Source organism: Salmo salar, chromosome ssa01 (genome assembly GCF_905237065.1).
Source record: "Salmo salar chromosome ssa01, Ssal_v3.1, whole genome shotgun sequence".
Classification (NCBI taxonomy): Eukaryota; Metazoa; Chordata; class Actinopteri; order Salmoniformes; family Salmonidae; genus Salmo; species Salmo salar.
In genome coordinates, this window is record NC_059442.1 from 47,091,702 (window position 1) to 47,116,999 (window position 25,298).

Here is a 25,298-nt window from a genome sequence, read left to right on the forward strand (position 1 = left end):
GAGAAGGTACGGTGGATTTCGAAATGGTCAGTGATCTGTTTGTTAACTTGGCTTTCGAAGACCTTAGAAAGGCAGGGTAGGATAGATATAGGTCTGTAGCAGTTTGGGTCTAGTGTCTCACCCTTTGAAGAGGGGGATGACTGCGGCAGCTTTCCAATCTTTGGGGATCTCAGACGATACGAAGGAGAGGTTGAACAGGCTAGTAATAGGGGTTTCAACAATTTCAGCGGGTCATTTTAGAAAGAGAGGGACCAGATTGTCTGTGTAGGGGTCCAGATTTTGCAGCTCTTTCAGAACATCAGCTATCTGGATTTGGGTGAAGGAGAAATGAGGGAGGCTTGGCCGAGTTGCTGTGGGGGGTGCAGTGCTGTTGACCGGGGGTAGGGGTAGCCAGGTGGAAAGCATGGCCAGCCGTAGAAAAATGCTTATTGAAATTCTCAATTATTGTGGATTTATCGGTGGTGACAGTGTTTCCTAGCCTCAGTGCAGCGGGCAGCTGGGAGGAGGTGCTCTTATTCTCCATGGACTTTACAGTGTGTTAAAACTTTTGGGAGTTTGTGCTACAGGATGCAAATTTCTGTTTGAAAAAGCTAACCTTAGCTTTCCTAACTCCCTGTGTATATTGGTTCCTAACTTCTGTGAAAAGTTGCATATCGCGGGGTATATTCGATGCTAATGCAGTGCGCCACAGGATGTTTTTGTGCTGGTCAAGGGCAGTCAGGTCTGGAGTGAACCAAGGGCTATATCTGTTCCTGGTTCTACATTTTTTGAATGGGGCATGTTTATTTAAGATGGTGAGGAAAGCACTTTTAAAGAATAACCAGGCATCCTCTACTTACGGAATGAGGTCAATATCCTTCCAGGATACCTGGGCCAGGTACCCGGGCCAGGATGCAGCAGAGCGGTTCCATTTTACGGCAAAGGATGTACTTGAGCTACTGGCACAAGCAGTACCACCATCTCATACCCGGGAGCCCGTGGGGGTATGGAATATGTTTTAGTTTGTGTGGATTAAGCAACCCCACCGCCTTTTCTTTATTGTTTTACCCCTGTACAGTTGGTGGCGGTAATGCACCATAAACACTTGATGCCAACCGCCGTTAAACCCCACAGAAGAAGTCTGCAGGTTTAGCCACAGTAGAAGAGGTGTCTCGCTAAAAGTTTCTCTAACGTTAGTTATAAAGATAGCTAGAACAACAACTTGTCAACATGTTTCGAAGGAAACTGACAGCGTTGGATTACCATAACCCCTCTGGGTTTGACTGTAAAGGTAGCTACAAAAGCACGATAAACGAGTTATCTGCTAATGAATGACGTGCATTTTCAGAGCTAGCCATGGCCATGCTCAAATATGTTAGTTAGCATCTACCTTTTAACTAACAAGCTCTTACTCCGTCTAATACATTTCAATACAGCCACACCTGTAATATGTATGCAGGCTTTGTTTATATTGGCTGGGTTTATGTCATTAAAAATGATGAACCTGTGATTTGTGTTAGGTGGTCAGGTTTTGTACTTTTGTGCGTTAGCTCAGGTAACGTTAGCTAATTACCTAGCTTTTGGGGAGTTTACTAACAGTGCCAAACAGGCAGTGGAGGCCGAGAACGTAACTAGGTTAGGGGTGACATCGGAAATTGATACCGTATCTATGCCTTGTTTCTCTGTATTGTGACTAGTCGTATGTGAATTTAAGCCGGTTGTATATACAAACTATAATTTCATATTAAAGGAAAATGTACTACCACTGGCACATTTGTGCAGGTCAGTTAGCTTTGCAGAGTGCATCTAACTATGTCACTGACTTAGCTAATATTCTGTTTTGCACAGATGAGACAGAGTTCAGGAATTTCATTGTGTGGCTGGAGGACCAGAAAATCAGACACTACAAAATTGAAGACCGGGGCAACCTGAGGAATATCCCCAGCTCGGGATGGCCCAAGTCCTTTGAGCAGGTGAGCAGCAAGGCTAGTTACTATACTGGAATCAACCCTTGGGTCATATTACATCCAAGTAACACGACATGGATTGTGTTCAGTAGGGTGCACTGTAGCAATAAGTTTTGCGATGTATCTGTGTCCTTTCTTATTGGAGAAGTTTATGTAGTATCTCCATGTGTTACATTTTCTCCTTACTGAACCATGGTGGGGCTCTTTTCCCACTTTATCACCATATCAATTATCAATGTGTTCTCTCAACCCCTTCCCTAACTGTTTACATCATGAGCAAAACAATCAAGCCATTTCAGTTGTCGAATGTTGCAGATCGAAATACCATGAATAGAACTGACATAATTAGTTGTTCTAAATGTTGGAGAGGCGTGTTTGTTCTACATTAGCCTACATCTATCTGAACATTCCAAAACGTTGTGTCCTGTTCAACGTGCCCCAAGATCAGTCAGTAGGCCTAAAAATTCTTAAATGCTCATAGTAAGCCGATTTACCACCCTCATCAATGGTCTCCATAGCTGTGATGCTCTCTTCTTCATTGGAGAACCTCCATTGGGGTTGTGAAGTTACCATCCCTGTTCCCTGACCGGGAAGCGCCCTCTGTCCTCGAATCCTCGCTTCCAACTGACATTTTTGAGAGAGAGGCAAGGGGAGGATGGGACGAGGAAAGACTATTGAGACATAGCCCCTGTCAGCGCTTGTTTTAGTTTTTCCAGTGCATAACATTTTTCTACGGTGTGCGCTGATGAATACACCCCTGGGCCCAAGTGCTCTGAAAAAAAGAGCTACCAGGGGACAGCTAGTAACAACAACATTCCGATGGATGTGAGCCACTGAAAAAGAGTGTATCACAGCTATGATCTCAGGCACCTCGTATACACGGTACACCTATTCAGGAGGGCACACTGGGGCAAGTTTTCTCCCTACGGAACATGAGCCTGACTCTGTTTCCTATGCAGTATCTTCAAGATGTGAATTGCCCATTCACTGTCGAAGAGAGACAGGAGTCAGTGGACTGGTTGCTGGGTCTAGCCGTTCGGTTGGAATATGGCGACAATGGTACAGTATTTTCTCTCTTTTGCTTTATTGAAAAAAATGTTACCATATGATTTGGTGCCCATTGTGTGTACTTGGGCTACTTGTTGTGGCATATTACTACTTTAACTATTGTAGTCCATTGAAGATGACAATACAGTACATTTTCAACCAACCTTTACTTGGAGATACCGTGTAGCAGGGGTATTCAACTCTTACCCAATGAGGTCCAGAGCCTGCTAGTTTTCTGTTCTACCTGATAATTAATTGCATCCACCTGGTGTGCCAGGTCTAAATCAGTCCCAATGTTTTTTTTTTTTTTTTAAAGCAGTGGAACTGGCTTCGAGGTACTGAGTTGAGTGTGAGGGATGTACTGTATAGTATTGTTGTGGGGGTGGTGGTGATCATGCGTTCTTTAGCCACTAGATGGCAGCATTGTCTTAACAGTGGCATCTTGGGCTGTTCTACCATAAGGGATAATCTAGTTGTGGTTCCACCCTCTCTTGCCATACACTGTATTGTCATTGTTCAGGAATGTTAAATATGAGCTTATACACTACTAAAGCAAGTCTTTGTTGTATAAACAGTTTGATGGTGGTAGTAGTATGTAGTTAGTGGGGGGCATGGACTAAGTGGTCACTGTCTGGATGTTGTGTGTCCTACTGGCTCCCCAGTTGAGAAGTACAAGAATTGCCCGCAAGCCACAGCCACCAAGGCGGAGAAACCCTCAGATCCCCTCATCCATCTGGACAGTGAGCATAACCACTCCTTTCTCTAAATGTCTATCCCCTCTCTCCCCTTACCTCTACTCTCATCCTCTTTACTCCTTTCTCTGTCCCTGATGTTCTGTGATAGAATCGTTTGATTGTAGAAACCAGTGAACAACGTAGTACTAAAGTGGGTTAGCTCAACCGTGTCTGGGCCAGACCACCAGACTTATTAGACACTCTAATGTACTTGTCCTCTTGCTCAGTTGTGCATCAGGGCTTCCCACTCCTCTTTCTATTCTGGTTAGTGCCAGTTTGCGCTGTTCTGTGAAGGCAGTAGTACACAGCGTTGTACGAGATCTTCAGTTTCTTGGCAATTTCTCGCATGGAATAGCCTTCATTTCTCAGAACAAGAATAGACTAATGAGTTTCAGAAGAAAATTACTTGTTTCTGGCCATTTTGAGCCTGTAATCGAACCCTCAAATGCTGATGCTCCAGATACTCAACTAGTCTGTAGAATGCAGTTGTATTGCTTCTTTAATCAGAACAGCAGTTTTCAGCTGTGCTAACATAATTGCAAAAGGGTTTTCTAATGATCAATTAGCCTTTCAAAATGATAAACTTGGATTAGCTAACACAACGTGCCATTGGAACACAGGAGTGATGGTTGCTGATAATGGGCCTATGTAGATATTCCATTACATTGTTAATGTTGTACAATAGTCATTTACAACATTAACAATGTCTACACTGCACTGTGTTTCTGATCAATTTTATGTTATTTTAATGGACAAAAAATGTGCTTTTCTTTCAGAAACAAGGACATTTCTAAGTGACTCAACTTTTGAACAGTAGTTTGTATGTATATATGTAATGTAATGTGTGTGTGTGTGTGTGTGTGTGTGTGTGGTACCAGTCAAAAGTTTGGACACACCTACACATTCAAGAGTTACTTTATTTTTTTATATTTTCTACATTGTAGAATAATAGTGAAGACATCAAAACTATGAAATAACACATATGGAATCATGTAGTAACCAAAAATGTGTTAATCAAAATGTTATATTTGAGTGTTCAAAGTAGCCACCCTTTGCCTTGATGACAGCTTTTTACACTCTTGGCATTCTATCAACCAGCTCCATGAGGTTGTCACCTGGAATGCATTTCAATTAACAGGTGTGCCTTGTTAAAAGTATATTTGTGGAATTTCTTTCCTTAATGCGTTTGAGCCAATCAGTTGTAGGGGTGGTATACAGAAGATAGCCCTATTTGGTAAAATACCAAGTCCACATTATGGCAAGAACAGCTCAAATAAGCAAATGGAAACGACAGTCCATCATTACTTTAAGACATGACGGTCAGTCAATCTGGAAAATTGTGAGGAAACTGGCTCTCATGAGGACCGCCACAGGAAAGGAAGACCCAAAGTTAATTAGAGTTAACTGCACCTCAGATTGCAGCCCAAATAAATGCTTCTCAGAGTTCAAGCAACAGACACATCTCAACGTCAACTGTTCAGAGGAGACTGCGTAAATCAGGCCTTCATGGTCGAATTGCTAAAAATAAACCACTACTAAAGGACACCAATAGTAAGAAGACTTGCTTGGGCCAAGAAACACGAGCGATGGTCATTAGACCGATGGAAATCTGTCCTTTGGTCTGATGAGTCCAAATTTGAGGTTTTTGGTTCCAACCGCCGTGTCTTTGTGAGACGTGGAGTAGGTGAACGGACGATCTCCGCATGTGTGGTTCCCACCGTGAAGCATGGAGGTGATGTGGGTTGCACATTTTGGGGAATATTCAGAGGTGGAAACTTTCCATGGGAATTAACGGAAATATATGGACATTTTATATTAATACAATTTAAATGTCAATTTTTTTGCATTGGATATATTTACCATATTATATGGAGACAGAAACATATACCTTTTACCTTATCATAAGTAGACATAATTGAAAATGATTAAATCCTTCCAATAGAAAAAAACCCCAAACAATTTAGTTACGAATTGAACTTTAATTAAATGAGTTGACTTCACATGGGATGATTTCACTGAACAACAACATACATTTGTAAAATGATAGTCTAGAAATTAAAGCTTTGGTTGTCTTCCTCTCAGGCTTCCATGTCTTCTCCCTGGACCTTCTCAATGTCCACCTCCTGAACATCAGACTCTGAGGCCTCATCTTCACTGTCACTTTCCAACCTTGTTGAGGATGGTGCATTGTCAGGCTGAAAAAGCCTCAAATTTGCCCGGATGTCCACCAATTTTGCAATCCTTGTATTGGACAGCCTGTTGCATGCTTTGGTGTGGGTGTTCCCAAACAAGTACCAGTTCCTCTCTGAGGTGGCTGATGTTGGTGGGATTTGGAGGATGATGGAGGCAATAGGGGAAAGAGCCTCAGATCCAAGAAGTCTCTTCCACCAGGTGGCTGATGAGATATGTTGGCATGACTACCATATTGCATCTCCATCCCAAAGCCCTTGCTTGGAAGTGTACTTCGCCAGACTGCCAAGAACCTTTTCCCTCATCCGGGCCAAGGTGGCAAGACACGGTAGTGATGACACCATAGGCCTTGTTGATCTCTGCACCAGACAGGATGCTCTTGCCAGCATACTTGGGGTCCAACATGTATGCTGCGGCGTCTATGGGCTTCAGGCAGAAGTCTAAACGCTTTTGGGTGCATTTCAGAACTGCAGTTTCCTCCGCTTGGAGCAACAGTGAAGTGGGCAGGGCAGTACGGATTTCTTCTCTTACATCCTCAAGCAGAGTCTGAACATCAGACAGGATGGCATTGTCTCCCTCAATCCGTGCAATAGCTACTGCTATAGGTTTCAGGCTGCTTACCACTCTCTCCCAAAATACATCATCCAGGAGGATCCTCTTGATGGGGCTGTCCATATCGGCAGACTGTGATATGGCCATTTCTTGGAGAGACTCTTTACCCTCCAGGAGACTGTCACACATGATGACACCACCCCAACGGGTGTTGTTGTGCAGCTTCAAGCTTCTTCTCACTTAGCTTGGCAAAGTAGATTGCTGCTATAACTTCATGACCCTTCACCTACCTAACCATTTCCTTGGCTCTCTTGTAGAGTGTATCCATTGTTTTCAGTGCCATGATGTCCTTGAGGAGCAGATTCAATGCATGAGCAGCACAGCCAATGGGTGTGATGTGAGGACTCATCTACTTTAGACGAAGCCGCTTTCATGTTCGCAGCATTGTCTGTCACCAGTGCAAATACCTTCCGTGGTCCAAGGTCATTGATGACTGCCTTCAGCTCATCTGCAATGTAGAGACTGGTGTGACTGTGTCTGTGCTCTTGTAGAATACTGGTTGAAGGTTGGAGATGATGTAGTTAATTATTCCTTGCCCTCGAACATTCGACCACCCATCAAAGATGATTGCAATACAGTCTGCTTTCTCTATGATTTGCCTGACCTTCACTTGAACTCTGTTGAACTCTGCATCCAGCAAATGAGTAGATAAAGCAGGTCTGGTTGGAGAGGTGTAAGCTGGGCGAAGAACATTCAGAAATCTCTTCCAATACACATTGCCTGTGAGCATCAGAGGTGAACCAGTTGTATACACAGCTCGAGCAAGACATTCATCAGAATTTCTCTGACTTCGTCCCTTCATTGAGTCAAAAAAACAAATGATTCCAGGAGGACCATGATCTGTTGCTATTGATAAGGTGTCTGATTCATCATTTTCACCTCGAATAGAAGTAGAGGGACTTGTCAGAGGTTGCTTGTTGTGAGCGCTGAGGGAACTTTATGCACTTGGCCAGATGATTCTGCATCTTTGTTGCATTCTTGACACATGATGATTGGACACAGTATTTGCAAATGTACACAGCTTTTCCTTCTACAGATAGTGCCTGTGGCTTTTTCCTGTAAAGATTAGGAAAACATTTGAGAAAAAACTAATGCAATTCCATGTACAGATAAATAGTTAAGCAGTTAGATTAAACAACTCCTTTCTAAGATAAATGTTTTAAAATGAAACAGGTGAATTAACACTCCTCAGTTAGCAGGCTTAAGCAAGCTAAAATCACATGGTAGCAAAAATTAACTAGCAGAAATTAACAAGTTAGAAATGATTTAAACACACTTTGCTAAAGGCTACTATTTACTAGTTAACAAAAAATAATGTATGTCATATAAAATACATTCACCCCACCCATTGTAATAACAAATTACCAGAAAGCATGTACAGTTAGTTTGAATTTAACTTACACCTTAGCCAAATACATTTAAACTGTGTTTCACAATTCCTGACATTTAATCCTAGTAAAAATTCCATGTTTTAGGTCTGTTAGGATCACCACTTTATTTTAAGAATGTGAAATGTCAGAATAATAGTAGAGTGATTTTTTTCCCCCAGCTTTTATTTCTTTCATCACATTCCCAGTGGGTCAGAATTTTACATACACTCAATTAGTATTTGGTTGAATTGCCTTTAACAAGAAATTTGTGGAGTGGTTGAAAAATGAGTTTTATGACTCCAACCTAAGTGTATGTAAACTTCCAACTTCAACTGTAGTCCTTGGCTCAGACAGTGTAGTAGTGTGGGCTCAATAGCGTCTCATTAGTGTGCAAGATCTTGAGTATCAGCTGTAAATGTGATGGAAGAATGCACTGTGCATGCAGAGGGTTGCAATTCTGTTGAATTTAGGATATGCCACAAGACCTAGAATTATGTATATATCACAAAAAACTTTCACTGTTATAAGCTAACTTTTTTTTCATGAATTTAAGAAAAATTCCCGGGCTTAACTTCCCATGGAAAATTTCCAGAAGTTTACAGGAAAGTTTCCGACCCTTTGCAACCCTAGGTGCTTTGCTGGTGACACTGTCAGTGATTTATTTAGAATTCAAGGCTCACTTAACCAGCATGGCTACCACAGCATTCTGCAGCGATACGCCATCCCATCTGGTTTGCACTTAGTGGGACTATCATTTTGTTTTTCAACAGGACAATCACCCGACATACCTTATTTCGTAGTTTTGATGTTGTCTAAGATGTAGAAAATAGTTAAAATAAATAAAAACCCTTGAATGAGTACGTGTACGAACTTTTGACGTGTGTGTGTAATATATATATATATATATATATATATATATATATATATATATATAAACACACCACGCACACACACAGAATCGCACCAACGGGGACACTTGTGACTCCAGCTGACTTCATGAATGTAACTGAGTCAACAGCCTCCATGTTGTGTTGACAATAAGTGTGTGTGCTCCTCAAGGCAGCAACCCAGACTTCAAGGCTGGCGTCTTAGGCCTTGCTAGCCTGCTGAAGATCCAGCGTCACGACGACTACCTAGTCATGCTGAAGGTGAGAACCAGCGGCAACCGAGCCCCATATCAGACATACTAATATCCTTTTCACACTACTGAGCCAAGCCTAGCTGTAGTGCGTGGTCCTGGTTACTCACCCAAAATATCTGAGTCCGTACAGTTCAGATCGGCACTTTACTTTGAAAAGGGTCTTACTCATTTCTTATGAACAGGTTATAAATGACGAACCTGTGCTGATTTCAGATTTGATAACAATGGTGTGGTCATTTCCCTTGTCTAACAGGCTATAAGGATCCTTATCCAAGAAAGACTGACCCCAGAAGCCATAGCCAAGGCCAGCCAGTCTAAAGAGGTGATTTACTTTTGAAGATTGAGTCTTTGACTGACGGAGATCCACCTACACATTTAGGCTTCATCAAAATGCGTTGTTTTGAAATGTGATCCAAAAGAGTACCCACAATATTTCAGACCTGGGTCCAAACAGTATTTGTTTTCGTTTACGTTGAATTGAGCCTGCCTGGTGTGCCAGATGGACAGGTTTTGCACTGGGAAAGCTCAATTAAGCGCAGAGTGTATTTGAAAGAAAACAAATGTAATTTTATCCCAAGTCTGACATACTTCTATTCTCTCAATCTGACATGATAATACATGGGAACTCTCAGCACAAGTTACTGCTCAGTGCTCGTATGTATCAAGCATCTGAGTACTGATTCAGGATCCGTTTTGCTTTTTGAATCGCAATGAATAGGATCGAACGTGGACCTGATCCTAGATCAGCACTCCTACTCTGATATGCTTGATACATACGGCCCCACAGTATGATAGGTAAGGCCTGTGTGCAGTGGTCTGGGGGGAGTCTAGGTGGTTATGGTATTTTAAGCGGCCGGACATACACTATATTGGCACTTAATGTGTCCCGATTTGCTTTTTATTGCCGTGATGTATTTCTCCTCAAGGGTCTCCCTGTGGCCTTGGACAAGCACATCCTCGGCTTTGATACCGGAGGTGAGTGCTCGCAGTCGAGTTTGAAGTGATGCACACACACTCATTTTTAAACAATGTGCATACTTAATTTCCTCATAAATGGACTTTGACTAAATTACCTTTTTAAACACTTAATTCTCCCATCTTCTTGTGCCCAAGGCAATTATAATCATCTAAATTGTCTCCAAACATGCTGTCCTATTGATATGATAGACATGGCATTTATCTTGACTGTACTGTTGATGTAATACTCTGTAGGATTGCTTGGGTGGGTATGGCCATCACATTGTGTCAAGATCTGTTCCAGATCAGTTGGAGACAAATCTGCGCAAAGGAAACAAGGCATGGAACGTGTCATTGTGGAGACTACAGTGGTTCTTCCTGTAAAAGTTGCAGCACACCTTGCGGGCTGCCGCAGAATTCTGTGGCACGTTATTTAACCTCTCTGGGGTATGTGGGACACTAGCGTATACCACATACCACACTCGCCAACAGCCAGTGAAATAGCAGAGCGCCAAATTCAAAACAACAAAAATCTCATCATTCAAATCTCTCACACATACAAGTATTATACACAATTTTAAAGATTAACGAAAAGTTTATCCAACCACAGTGTCCGATTTAAAAAAGGCTTTACGGCGAAAGCATACCATTAGATTGTTAGGACAGCACCTAGACAAGAAAAACCACACAGCCATTTTCCAAGCAAGGAGAGGCGTCACAAAACCAGAAATACAGCTAAAATGAATCACTAACCTTTGACGATCTTCTTCAGATGACACTCCCAGGACTCAATGTTACACAATACATGTATGTTTTGCTCGATAAAGTTCATATTTATATCCAAAAACCCATTTTACATTGGCATGTAATGTTCAGAAATGTTTTGCCTCCAAAACTTCTGGTGAATGAGCACCTCAACTTACAGAAATACTCATCATAAACGTTGATAAAATATACAACTGTTATGCATAGAATTAAAGAAACTTCTCCTTAAGGCAACCGCTGTGTCAGATTTCAAAAAAGCTTTACGGCGAAAGCACACCTTGCAATAATCTGAGTACAGCGCTCAGTCACCAAAACAAGCCATACAGATACCCGCCATGTTGTGGAGTCAACAGAAGTCAGAAATAGCATTATAAATATTCACTTACCTTTGATCTTCATCGGAATGCACTCCCAGGAATCCCAGTTCCACAATAAATGTTTGTTTTGTTTCGATAAAGTCCATATTTATGTCCAAATACCTCCTTTTTGTTCGCACGTTCAGTTCACTATTCCAAATGCAGAAGTCCAGACGAAAAATCTAAAAAGTTGCATTACAGTTTGTAGAAACATGTCAAACGATGTATAGAATCAATCTTTAGGATGTTTTTATCATAAATCTTCAATAATATTCCAACCGGACAATTCCTTTGTCTTCAGAAATGAAAAGGAACTCAGCTCGCTCTCACGGCCGCACGCATGACTGAGCTCATGCCATTCTGTCAGACACCTGATTCCAATAGCTCTTATTCTCTCCCCATTCACAGTAAAAGCATGAAACAACATTCTAAAGACTGTTGACATCTAGTGGAAGCCTTAGGAAGTGCAATATGACCCCACAGACACTGTATATTGGATAGGCAATCACTTGAAAAACTACAAACCTCAGATTTCCCACTTCCTGGTTGGATTTTTCTCAGATTTTCGCCTGCCATATGAGTTCTGTTATACTCACAGACATCATTCAAACAGTTTTAGAAACTTCAGAGTGTTTTCTATCCAATTCTAATATGCATATCCTAGCTTTTGGGCCTGAGTAGCAGACAGTTTACTCTGGGCACGCTTTTCATCCGGACGCGAAAATACTGCCCCCTACCCCAAAGAAGTTAAGTGTCAGCCATTGTTGCATTAATGCTAGTTAGTGCTAGTTTGACCACCAGAGGGCATCTTTGAGAAGCATTTGACAGTCTTTAATATTGGCTGTACTAGAGAATTTAAAACCTTTTTTGTAAGAACATAGTATATGGGATTTATGCTAAGAAATTTAGCTTAATTTGCTTAATATTATGATGTTTCTATTCCAAGAAAAAAAGAAAAAAGAAACGTTAGGAAAATATGGCGCTGTACAACGTGATTGGTCGGGAGTAGGCTACAATACTAACATTTCCACACCCTCATTGTAGTCTAACCAATACCAAAACAGAGATTCAGTGAAAATAAAAATCGAATTGATTTATCAAGACCATGCTTGTTGCAGAGTAGCACAAAACGTTGCTGAAATAGTTGACCACACGCGGCTACAATGTCACAAATAATTGAACACACAATTCTTAATTCTGAGAAGGATAATAGGTGATCTGCATTAAACTGACATTCTTATTGCTATATTCCATGAGTTAGTGTTTCGATCCTCTTTTTCTCTCTTACTCATTCACACGCTGTCTTGACCTCTGAATGCTCGGCTATGAAAAGACAACCGACATTTTACTCCTAAGGTGCTAACCGGTTGCCCCCCCCTATAAGCACTGTTTATATTATTTGACCCTGCTGGTCATCTATGAATGTTTGAACAGCTTGAAAAATGATCTAGCCTTCATGGCCATGTACTGTTATCTCCAACCAGTTCGGATTTAAGTATAACTTTTGTATGACTGACGCCTTTGGTGAGAGGTCTAATGCTTTAATATTTAATTTCTTTCCTCTGAATTCATGTTCATTATATAAATAGGACCTTGTGCACCTTGATATTGGGGGTGCGCCATGCGGCCGTGCCTAACGGGGAAAGGGGGGGATGGAGCCGGTCGGGTGCAACCCAGGCAACATGAGATGCAGGGATCCGAACTCGGGCGAGAAATTAAACAACCCTCCCGACCCTCCCGGCACAGAACCCTGCTCTGAGGGAAGGGAGAAGCGGGCGTGGGCCCCCTACCCTACCCAGTCCTCAGTCATAGATACTCCCTCTGTTTAACCGTCCTTCATTGGTCTGTTTCGCTTGATGGCCCTCCGATCTGCACTTGTTAGATGGCCCTCCGACCTGCAATCGTTTTCTACGGTTATATATGTGTTCCCTTTCTTGTAGTGTATCTTATTGCCCGTTTTACTATCGTCCTGGGCTTATAGATCGAGTCAATCCTTCATTAGATGAACCGCAACATGTCGGCTAAAGCGATTATTTTTATTTTATTGAACCTTTATTTTCGGTGTCTTGCGAAGGTATTAACCTTCTTGGCATTTTTCCTATTTTGTTGTCTTACAACCTGGAATTAAAATAGATTTTTTTGGGGGGGGGGTTGTATCATTTGATTTAGACAACATGCCTACCACTTTCAAGATGCAAAATAATTATTATTGTGAAACAAACAAGAAATAAGACACAAAAAACAGAACTTGAGCGTGCATAGCTATTCTCCCCCCAAAGTCAATACTTTGTAGAGCCACCTTTTGCAGCAAATACAGCTGCAAGTCTCTTGGGGTATGTCTCTATAAGCTTGGTGCATCTAGCCACTTGGATTTTTGCCTATTCTTCAAGGCAAAACTGCTCCAGCTTCTTCAAGTTGGATGGGTTCTGTTGGTGTACGGCAATCTGTAGGTCATACCACAGATTCTCAATTGGAATGAGGTTTGGGCCTTGACTAGGCCATTCCACGACATTTAAATGTTTCCCCTTAAACCACTCAAGTGTTGCTTTAGCAGTATGTCTAGGGTCATTGTCCTGCTGGTTTCCCTCAAGAAACAGGTTTCCCTCAAGAATTTCCCTATATTTAGAGCGATCCATCATTCCTTCAATTCTGACCAGTTTCCCAGTCCCTACTGATGAAAAACATCCGCACAGCATGATGCTGCCACCACCATGCTTCGCTATGGGGATGGTGTTCTCGGGGTGATGAGGGTGTTGGGTTTGCGCCAGACATAGCGTTTTCCTTGATGACCAAAAAGCTCAATTTTAGTCTCATCTGACCAGAGTACCTTCTTTTGGGAGTCTCCCACATGCCTTTTGGCGAACACCAAACATGTTTGCTTATTTTTTTTCTTTAAGCAATGGCTTTTTTCTGGCCACTTCCGTAAAGCTCAGCTCTGTGGAGTGTACAGCTTAAAGTGGTCCTATGGACAGATACTCCAATCTCCACGGTGGAGCTTTGCAGCTCCTTCAGGGTTATCTTTGGGTTCTTTGTTACCTCTCTGATTGATTAATGCCCTCCTTGCCTGGTCTGTGAGTTTTGGTGGGCAGCCCTCTCTTGGCAGGTTTGTTGTGGTGCCATATTCTTAAAATTTTTTAATAATGGATTTAATGGTGCTCTGTGGGATGTTCAAAGTTTCTGATATTTTTTTATAACCCAACCCTGATCTGTACTTCTCCACAACTTTGTCCGTGACCTGTTTGGAGCGTTCCATGGTCTTCATGGTGCCGCTTGCTTGGTGGTGCCCCTTGCTTAGTGGTGTTGCAGACGCTGGGGCCTTTCAGAGCAGGTGTATATATACTGAGATTCTGAGACAGATTATGTGACCCTTAGATTGCACACAGGTGGACTTTAACTAATTGTGACTTATGAAGGTAATTGGTTGCACCAGATCTTATTTAGGGGCTTCATAGCAAAGGGGGTGAATACATATGCATGCACCACTTTTCTGTTTTTTAATTGTTTAAAAAAAATTGAAACAAACTTTTATTTCACTTCACCAATTTGAACTATTTTGTGTATGTCCGTTACATGAAATCCAAATAAAAATCTATTTAAATTACAGGTTGTAATGCAACAAAATAGAAAAAACGCGAAGCGGGATGAATAGCCACTGTAACGAGGCAAGTCAGTTAAGAACATACTCTTATTTACAATGACAGCCAAACCCGGACGACGCTGGGCCAATTGTGAGCCGCCCTATGGGACTCCCTATCACGGCCGGCTGTGATACACCCTGGATTCGAACCAGGGACTGTAGTGATGCCAATTGCACTGAGATGCAGTGCCTTAGACCGCTGCGCCACTCGGGAGCCATGACATAAAAATAATGTTTTTCAGAACATTAACCATGTGTGTTCTCTTGTTTTGCACTGTTCTGTAGTTTCGACCCAATGATTCGTCTGACAAACAAATAACTTTGCGTCCTTCAGGCCCAGACATGGATCAAAGCTGGTGAGAGTACTTTTTTATCATTATTTTATTGACGAAAGCATAAAGACTTTGATGAAGAAGCCAAATTTGCCTCGGGATCCATCCCAGTTGGTGAGTCATGAGTTTTTTTCGGTGTGGCCCTTTGTTCTGCCCTTTGTCCACTGATCTCAACGAATGGTTGTCGGCATCGTTGTATGCTCTACAAAAACACATTCACATTTTTAGTACACAATTATTGATTTTATTACACAATATGCCTACACATTGATAGGCTATATCATTTATTTTTTTAAGAAAATGCACTGAAACCAATAACTCTCTTTAGTTTTGGTGATCCTCTCAGCTCCGGCTAATTTTCAAGTCCTCTGCCACCTGCATTTGCATTGCAAATGAGGGCATAAACTGGGTCCAGACGCCAGCAGAGTAAGTAGTAAAATAAAGGTTAAATAAAAGATCTAAACACCTTTGGTAGGCCTGCAGTATATCTAAAAATATACATGTATTTCTCCTGATTTAAACCCGATCGAACTTGTTTGGGATCAACGGAAAACATTTAATCCGTAACGATACAATTCTCCCCCGACCCTCCTCCTTGTCAAGAGTCTATTGTCCTGCTAATAGTCCCATAATGGGTGGATGGATTAATTAGTCGTTTACCATTCTCAGTCTCGGACTGGAAACGTTGTTTGCGGAGTTCACGATCTCATTTTGAAGTCCTTGTTTTAAAAATAACAATATTTTGGAGATTGTTTTCAAATAACTGAAAGTGAGCAGTTGTAATCTGAAAAAAGGGGAAAAGGCCATTCTTGAACATGGGGTGAGACAATAGGCCCTTTTAATTTTGCCTGGCTTGCCATTCCAAATAAAATTGAATGTTTTTTGCTCATACAATTTAAACAGGTCGCTCTCTGCCAATGCCGCCTGGCAATCAACCAAAAATACAGCATCTACCATTTCCAGCGAGAGTATTCAAGCCATCAACTCACTGATGTTTGATGAGTGATCGGCAAAGGCAATCTGGAATCTGCGTGCTGCAAAACCAGTCCGGATTTAAGTATAATTCTTGTATGACTGATGCCTTTAGTGATGGGTCCAATGCTTTAATATTTAATAATTTCAGCCCTCCGAATTCTTATTCATTATATAAATAGGCCCATGTGCACCTTCATTAGATGAACCGCAACATGTCAGCTAAAGCGATTTAATTCATGAATGCATAAAATCAACCAATGTCAGCCTTTAAATGCTTTATTATCCAAATGTTTAAAGTGCGTGTGGGTGACATGGGAAATTGCGTCAATTCATAAACCATGTGCCATCGCAAATCTCTTCCCAACTATTTTGCAATCTATATGGCTCTCCGCCAATAATTACATTTAGAGGATTGGAGGATTATAAATTAATATCTATGGGGCATTTTTCATTAGGGCAAATCTGGAAAATGACATGCGCAAGAGACTGGTAATATTTTTCCTTTTAGAGACCATAATACATGGTGTCCAGGTCAAGATATCCAAAACATTTCTTTATTAAAGACTATCGGAAAGAATGTTGGTACTTGTTTATTTTGATCCAAAGCCATGAATGAAATGAGTGAGTCACTCAGCTTTATGTAGGTGCCGAGGCTCTATGACTGCGCCATCAACTTGATTATTTAGCAGACATCACTTGCTTATATTCAGTCAACACATTTCTTAAGAATATCATGGAATATAACTGAACATTTTAGTTTTTCTTAGAATAAAAACCTTAGTATAACAACAGTTTCAGTAAGCAATATGCTACATTGCAGTTACAGCTTCTTCTGACCAAATAGAAACAAAAGTGTATTTTTTTTCAGGTGTGTGTGTGGGACAGAGGAATATCAATTCTTACACTATTGTTCTAAATTCAATCACCTTCATCCTCATCATTCAGTTAATTGAAATTCAATTTTGAAGTCATGCACAATTATCAGTTTATATCGCCCGTTCATTGTCAGGTAGAGATACATTAGGCCTTGGGACCCAAAAGCATAGTCAGTGCTCTAACTCCCCCTTGCGGTGGTCTGGAGCAATGGAAGCAGTGACGCAGGGTAACGCACTAAACCTCAAATTACCTCTAAATCCTGAAGGCATAATGTTTTAATTGAGGAACCACTAGTGTGTCATTTCCCCGTGAACCACTTTGTTTGAAGTGGCCTGTCATGTCAACATAATATCAGGCTATGTCAGGGGTTGTGCCTTCTTGAGAAGGATGTATGGAAGTGTTTTGATGGATCACTACAAAGATGCAATATGGCTTTATCAAACCCCTTATTTTGGTAGAAGATATCATGGGGAAAACAAAAGCACAATTACATGCATCCTACTTCATACATGTGGTCCTACATAACTGTGGCCTCAGTTGCTGATCACCGACTGAGCATAATCTGATGCTTCCTCTGGAACATGGCCTTTAACGGTGTGTGCCTCCTTTCTCTGCAGACGCCACCCTGAACGAAGCGGCTCAGATCCTACGTCTGCTCCACATCGAGGAACTACGAGACCTGCAGACCCGGATCAATGAGGCCATCGTAGCCGTCCAGGCCGTAATCGCAGACCCGAAGACAGACCACCGCCTGGGCAAGGTCGGCAGATGACCTGGCCTGGCTGACCCCTTGACCTCTGCCTTTAACCCCCAACATACAGTCTGTGAAAAAGTACCACACAAACTATACATGGATATTGGTCCAAGACCTTGTCCTTATTTTATTTTAGTCCCCCAACAACTAGGACTAAGCCTTTTGAGTTTCTTTTTTAATTTTTTGTGAAGGATTTGGGACGGTTGGAATGAAATGGACTAGTTTTTTTTGTTTTTGAGAAAGAAATGCATTTGTGGCATGAGTGTTGGAATGAGAATGTATGAAATACATTGGGGGGGAAAGAAACGTTGGTTTGTGTTCGTAAGAAATGGGAAGTGCTATCAGATTCTGTGCAGAAATTACCCTTGAGATGGAATGAGCGATTAAACAAGTCAGGAATTACATCTTAGGAAAGATAAAGGATTAAAAAACTGGTAGAACAAATATTTGGCGACCATGTGGTGAAATACAAAACGATTAGTGCACAGAATACTCAAATACTGCATTGCTGTGTGTTCATTCAATACACATGGACAGATATAACTGGACTTATGGGTCAAAAATCTAGTTTTATTTATTATTTTTATAAAAAGCCAAAGTATGAAATGAGGTAAAACAAATTTACAAAACTTTATTTGCGGGGGAGGGAAGTCACAGTTGATGTTTGGAAATGTACTTTGTTGGTGGTTGGTGAAATCCTTGCTTTGTCGCAAGTGTCCTTCATTTGACGCCTCTGTAGAAGTCTATGACAGAAGGGTTCTCACGGGAAAGCACTTCAAGACTCGCCCGAAATAGCACCATAAAACGACCCTCTATCATTAGTCTCCCTGCATCAGATAACTACATTAGGTCACAGGACAGTGAACATCCTTGACAACTACACCACACTCGGCTATCATCTGTCACAGAACAAACATTACTTTCCAAACGTGTTATTTTTTACCTCCGTAAATACCAGGGGAGAATGACTGCCCCCTCTCATTGAAGCCACCGAAATTCAAGGCCAATTGCGGGACTGAAGGCATTGTTAGCAGAAAACAGGATCCCCATTATCGTGAATGGAAATCTTGAGAGGTCAAAGTTTAAAAAAATAAAATAAAATCAAGGACAATTCTGGTACCAATAATTGCTTCTAATACACCAGCTGTATGTCCTTGAATCGATTATCAAAAAAATGCGCACACGGAGGATAATTTAGTTGCTAATGGCAACCTGCAGTATCCCGGTCAGCCTTCAACTTGAGTTACTCAATGAGATGGGGCAACACTGAGCTAGCCTGCAACCTAATTTCCTGGAGTTGCTCAAACTGCGCATGTCTCCGTGAGACGCCATCTTAACTGACTGCATTTTTCTTCAATGCTCTATTGAGTCTTCATATAGGAATGAATGGTACCACGTGATCAATGGCTTTGTCCAATCATATAATGCAAGACTGAGCTCATAGGGCTCTTGCCACTAGGTTTCTATGGCTTTGAAGTGCTTTGATGTCTCTGCGAAGACCGGTCACATTTCGTCACCTGGGTCTTTAGTACAGTGATTTGGCAGCAGTTGCCTTCTACTTGAGGAACTTGCTAGTTGACAGGTTGTATGCACAGCCTCGGTCATTTGGCGTCTTTTTGTTTGTTGCAGGTGTCCGCTCTGATACGTAACATCAAAATTAAGTATGGCCCCCAGTACAATGCATTCAGAAAGTATTCCTACCCCTTGACCTTTTCCACATTGTGTTATGTTACAACCTTATTCTAAAATGGATTAAATTGTTTTTTTCCCCCTCATAAATCTACACAACACCCCATAATGACAAAGCAAAAACAGGTTTTTAGAAATGTTTGCACATGTATTAAAAATCAAAAACTGGAATATTACATTTACATAAGTATTCAGACCTTTTACTCAGTACTTTCTTGAAGCACCTTTGGCAGCGATTACAGTCTTGTATGATGCTACAAGCTTGGCACACCTGTATTTGGGGAGTCTCCCATTCTCTGCAGATCCTCTCGGGCTCTGTCAGATTTCTCCAGAGATGTTCCATCGGGTTCAAGTCCGGCCTCTGGCTGTGCCACTCAAGGACATTCAGAGAGACTCCCGAAGCCACTCCTGCGTTGTCCTGTTGGAAGGTGAACCTTCGCCCCAGTCTGAGGTCCTGAGCGCTCTGGAGCAGGTTTTCATCAAGGATCTTTCTGTACTTTACTCCGTTCATCTTTCCCTCGATCCTGACTAGTTTCCCAGTCCCTGCCGCTAAATAACATCCCCACAGTATGATGCTACCATCACCATGCTTCACCGTAGGGATGGTGCCAGGTTTCTTCCAGATGTGACACTTGGCATTCAGGCCAAAGAGTTCAATCTTGGTTTCATCAGGCCAGAGAATGTTGTTTCTCATGGTCTGAGAGTCTTTAGGTGCCTTTTGGCAAACTCCAAGCAGGCCGTCATGTGCCTTTTTACTGAGTGTATTCCGTATGGCCACTACCATAAAGGCCTGATTGGTGGAGTGCTGCAGATATGGTTGTCCTAGAAGGTTCTCCAGTCTCCACAGAGGAATTCTGTCAGTGTGACCATTGGGTTCATCTCCCTGACCAAGGCCCTTCTCCCCTGATTGCTCAGTTCCAGGAAGAGTCTTGGTGGTTCCAAACTTCTTCCATTTACTATGATGGAGGCCACTGTGCCACTTCTTTTTGACCTTCAATGCTGCAGAAATGCTTTGGTACCCTTCCCCAGATCTGTGCCTCGACACATTCCTGTCTCGGAGTTCTACGGACAATTCCTTCAACCTCATGGCTTGTTTTTTTGACGTGCACTGTCAGCTGTGGGACCTTATAGACAGGTGTGTGCCTTTCCAAATCATGTCCAATCAATTTAATTTACCACAGGTGGACTCCAATGAAGTTGTAGAAACATCACAAGGATGATCAATGGAAACACGATGCACCTGAGCTCAATTTCGAGTCTCATCGCAAAGGGTCTGAATACTTATGTAAGTAAGGTATTTGCAAATGTTTCTAAACCTGTTTTCGCTTTGTCATTGAGGTATTGTCTAGATTACATTTTTTAAATCAATTTTAGAGTAAGGGGAAGGGGTCTGAATACTTTCCGAATGCACTGTGAGGCTCCCTGCTTTCGCACAAGCTAAATCTGCAAAAGAAAATAGCCTTTCAGGCTACACAGACTGCTTTTATCCTATATGACCCGCAAAAGGCATGTGTCGTGGAAATTCAGTACTGAGAGAGACTTGGTCATTTCTTCAAACAATCATCTTTATTTAATATCGATTAATTATTGCAATAATGAGACGGTTAGGCTGAGAGTCTAGCCTTTATTGAAGATGCATAGTTTTTATATAGCTGATACCAAGATTGCTTAGTCAGTCATTTCTAACCTTCCCATAAGCCACCTTACTTACTTTCCCAGATGCCAGGAAGATGAGACAATAAGGCATTGTTCTTAACTCTTCCAGACTCTCTGCCTATAGACTGCTAGCTTTTAGGTTTTTATCACCAACACAAATCAATTGTCAGCTTCAAGCTATCTCTAGTAGAACCCATGTCCTCAACAACAGGTGCTAGAATGGAGACCATAAAACACAGCATTAGCAGGACAGAAATATCTTACTGTTCGTTAAGTAAATAATTGTTACATTGTCAACAAATAAGGTGAATACATAATTTCTCTCACATAAGCATACAGTCCAATTCAAGTTGGAGAGTTCATCTGATTTTATTTCCACCAAAACCACTGGCGACAGTGAATGCTATTGCTATCACTCCCATGTGAGGGTTAAGGGTAATATTGACGGCATTCCAGATTGGCTTTTTTTGCAGGCACGCTCAACAGATGATTAGATCTCACAACGTCTAAGGAAGTGTCTTGTTACCAATTCATATAGAAAACTTCTGAGATGCGTAGCACGACTGCAAAAAAGAACCTGGAACGTCACCAAACATGAGTCAAGATTTGTTTGTGTGCGTGCATAATGATGTTTCTGTAGAGTGAGGCCGCTTGATTTACAAGTTCACCCCCTGGACAGGACGCTAGAAAGATGTACAGTATTACCTTATAGACAGTGGGTGGTTGCTATGGTGATGTCGTACAGGTGAGACCTCTGGTCAGGTAGGTACTCGTCTGTGAACTGGCTGCTGTCCCGATTCAGAGCAATGACTCCGTCCCTATAAACACCACAGAGAAAAAAACAAATCAACTCAACTACCATCACAATGAACATAATTTACAGGGTTTGCACTTTTTGGGACTATTATCTTGGTTCCGTTGCACCCAGCAACCTCAAATGCAGCTTAAGTATCTGACAGAAAACAAATTCTATTTGTAACCAGATGTGTCTCTGTCTTACCTCCTCCAGTCTTTGAAGTAGAAGTGGATGGCATAAAATACCATACTGAAGGGGTAGTTCAAGTTGCTGTGGATCACCCTTCTACCCGTCCCATCAGACACAATGCACTCAACGCTTGGTCCCTGAGAGCGAGAAAGAGAGGGTGTGTATGTGAGAGAGAGGGTAAGGAAGAGATGTTATAGGTTTCATTTGGTTGATAACAGTATAAGTTCCCTTCTTAGTATGTAGAGTAGTATCCAGACTGTATGCATCTGAACTGTGTACCACCTCTTTGACTACTCCAGAACGACTTGGCCCCATCCCCACTTCTTACAGTACTGAAAAGTGACAGCGGCACATTTTTTGAATAGCTTACCATACATTTAATAGCTTACCATTTTAGTATCATAAAATGGTCATTATTACAGTATAGGTATAGCTGAACTTTATAATGAGAATAGGAAAAACCAAAAAACTGTAGGATACATAGAGACTTGTATGACAGAGACATAGCAACTTGAGCCTTGAACTAATGAAAGTGCCCCTAAACCCTGATCTGTTTAGCATTTTTCCCTTATGATGAAGGTGAGGATTTGGGGAGAGAAAGCTGGTTGTAGTTATATTCCTTCAGACCCCTTAAGTGTGGTTCTTTACACTCCAAGCTCCTAGAGGAGGCAGGGGATTCATACCTGCGTCCACCCAGCACACTTGTCTCGTGGCTGTGTCAAAGGTCAAGGCATTGGGCAGGCCGATTCCGTCTTTCACCAGCACCTTCCTGCTGTGGCCGTCCACTGAGGAGCTCTCAATCTTTGGGGCCTCCCTGTTCCAGTCGGTCCCTTACAGGGTCCTAGAGAGAGACCACACACAGTTAGAAAGGAGACAGGGCAATCATGGTGGTGTTGATGGTGGCTCAGTTGGTTCGGAAATGGTGTAAGTGTAACTGGTGGGAATCGAACCCGGGTCTCCCGCTCTCCAACCCAACGTTTTAACCAAGTTCAAGAATACATCCTTGAGATCAAAGGGAGACATTTTGGGTTATAACTCAAATCAATTTGCATTTGTTATGCTTTGTAAACAACAAGTGAAATGCTTACTTATGGGCCCTTCCCAACAACTCTCCAGCAGGGAGTGCAACCTAATCACGAGCGTGATTCCAAATCCCCTTCTCTACACACCAAGGTTATGGGTTCAATTCCCGCATACTGTTCATATGCGTGTTAAAAGTTTCTACTTTCTACCTAAATTACCATATAAAAATTTGAACCATGAGAAAAACCTGTCCACGCTTAAATGTATTGTCATTGTAAATACCTACAGTGGGCTGTGTTCAATCTGCGTTGCGGAAACTCAGCATACAGCGTAATTGAAACGTAAAGGCAATGTTCATGGTAAGAATGCATTCACGGTAAACGCTGCATATGTCAGCTCAATCAGAAATTACCTTTGAATTTCTAGCGTGGAATCTGTAATGCTTCAGCTTTATATTGCGTCAAAGAAGTTCACATTTCTCCGCTTATGAAAAAAATATTTTCAGAGCTGATGGCGGAATTAAGTAATGTGCTGGAGGATAAAAAGACAGACAACACAACTGTCAAAAAGAAGGAAGACATGGGCTGTTTTGTGCGACAAATGGATCAACAGGGATTACAGAGAAGAGGGACACAAATCAGATGAAGGCGTGCTGTAAAAATAAACAATAAAATTGAAAGCCTAAAAGAATGCCTCTGTTTAAGGGAATTGATCCTCTCTCACAGAAGATATTCAAGATTATTCCTCAGCAGTTTGCCCCTCTCCTTATCCCCTATGATTACGACGGACAACTCAACCCACCAATAGTAAGCATAAATAACTGATAAACATCAATGACTATAATGGACGTTAAAACTAACATTAATGCTACTTCATTACAATGTTACCGTTATCAGTCTCGTTACAGCATGTTGCATAATGTCATAATTTGTACCAAGGCTGGGCAGATCATAAATCCCAATTAAATTGCTGTACAAAATGGGCATGTAAGTAGCCTACTAATAATGAGTTATCTTTCCTTTCCTTTAGTTGAGCCGACACCCTGTGTGGTGGAGAAACAGCACCAGCAAAAACACCAGAGAGGCCAAGTAAATGCCCCATAGCTGACATGAACCAGCTCATACTGATGTTTTGAAGCTGGAGCTGTAAGGTCCTGTATTTATTTTCTTAGTCAACCTTGTGTTCTGTTTCATTGTGTTCTTGAACGTAGCCCTGTTTCTTTGTGTTCTTGAAAGTAGCCCTGTCTTTAATTTTTGTTCATTGATTTTACCTGTGTTAGTTACTCACCTGGTCTCATCAGCTCCTTATTTAGTTCAGTTCAATCTGTTTGTGCCTTTGTGAGATATTGTTCATTTTGACTCTACTAAGCCTTTTCCTAGCTCGGTTGTGAGAACCAGTGATAGCCTTCAGTCCTAGGTTTGATTCACCTGCCTGTTAGCCTACCTGTGTATGACCATTGCCTGCCTGTGACCACGAATCCTGCCTTCTGCGAAGGTGAAATAAATACCTGCCGCGCTCTACACGTGAATCTACTGTACACCTTTTTCTCCCTGAGTATTCATTACAGGAGTGAGAGAAAAATCTACTGCAGATTGAGGTCCAGAATTTACAGAAAGAGCTACTGCAAATTCAGGAACAGAAACTCCATCAGGGAAACAAATGCCCACTGTGTAAAGAATGGTAATCCTTTTTATTTATTTAATAAATGCTTTCCCAAGCAATTTGTTGTCCTCTAGTCTTGTCCCCACTCTTGTGTTCTGGTGCTTCCAGTGCCACCCTGTATGGTATTAAGAATAACAATGTCTTAATAATACATTTCAATACAGAAAGCCTAATTAAGAATTGTACGTGTCTATCAAAATATAATATTGCTTTTTACGTTACCGATTTTACATTATACACACCTTAGGCCGCAAAATGGTTCTCAAAGGTTCTCACAGCATTTCCATTTGCATTGGAGGCATATTACACTTGGCCATCTTCTCCATTCTCCTCAGGTAGGTTCTCCTCAGCCTCCTCAGGTTGCTTGTCTCTTGCCAAAGCTATACAGAACTGCCACTTCAATAATGATTGTCAGTGTGGTGTCCATCTTCGTGTGGATGCCCACATATGCAAGGGAATCTTTTTTTCCACACTCCACAAACTCTCTATGAGACCTCTTGCCAGTATATGAGAGATGGCGTATTCTCTCTCGCAACAAAATCTCACACTCAATTTGTGACTATAGACAGGACTGGCAAAAAGTGCTCTTCA

At 41.7% G+C, this 25,298-nt stretch overlaps 1 protein-coding gene across 2 annotated transcripts; it reads left to right on the top strand.

Annotated features, from left to right (window-relative positions):
- Nucleotides 1–1,089: 1,089 nt before the first annotated feature.
- On the top strand, nt 1,090–18,240 carry LOC106603001 (RNA transcription, translation and transport factor protein). 2 transcript variants are annotated; one of them, XM_014196104.2, is made up of 8 exons: nt 1,090–1,270; nt 1,828–1,952; nt 2,906–3,005; nt 3,647–3,733; nt 8,959–9,047; nt 9,294–9,362; nt 9,967–10,015; nt 17,556–18,240. In XM_014196104.2, exons 1-8 carry the CDS (start codon nt 1,210–1,212, stop codon nt 17,708–17,710), a joined length of 735 nt encoding a protein of 244 aa, XP_014051579.1. In that variant the 5' UTR covers nt 1,090–1,209; the 3' UTR covers nt 17,711–18,240. The 2 variants fall into 2 exon arrangements, with proteins under 2 accessions (XP_014051579.1, XP_014051583.1); XM_014196108.2 differs by having other exon boundaries at nt 3,656–3,733.
- The last annotated feature ends 7,058 nt before the right edge of the window (nt 18,241–25,298 follow it).

Excerpts from the sequence above, each read along its gene's own strand:
- LOC106603001 (XM_014196104.2), top strand. The coding sequence starts at position 1,210 with ATGTTTCGAAGGAAACTGACAGCGTTGGATTACCATAACCCCTCTGGG. Across the intron at positions 1,953-2,905 it reads GGCCCAAGTCCTTTGAGCAG|TATCTTCAAGATGTGAATTG; the intron begins GTGAGCAGCAAG and ends TTTCCTATGCAG. Across the intron at positions 9,363-9,966 it reads AGGCCAGCCAGTCTAAAGAG|GGTCTCCCTGTGGCCTTGGA; the intron begins GTGATTTACTTT and ends TTTCTCCTCAAG.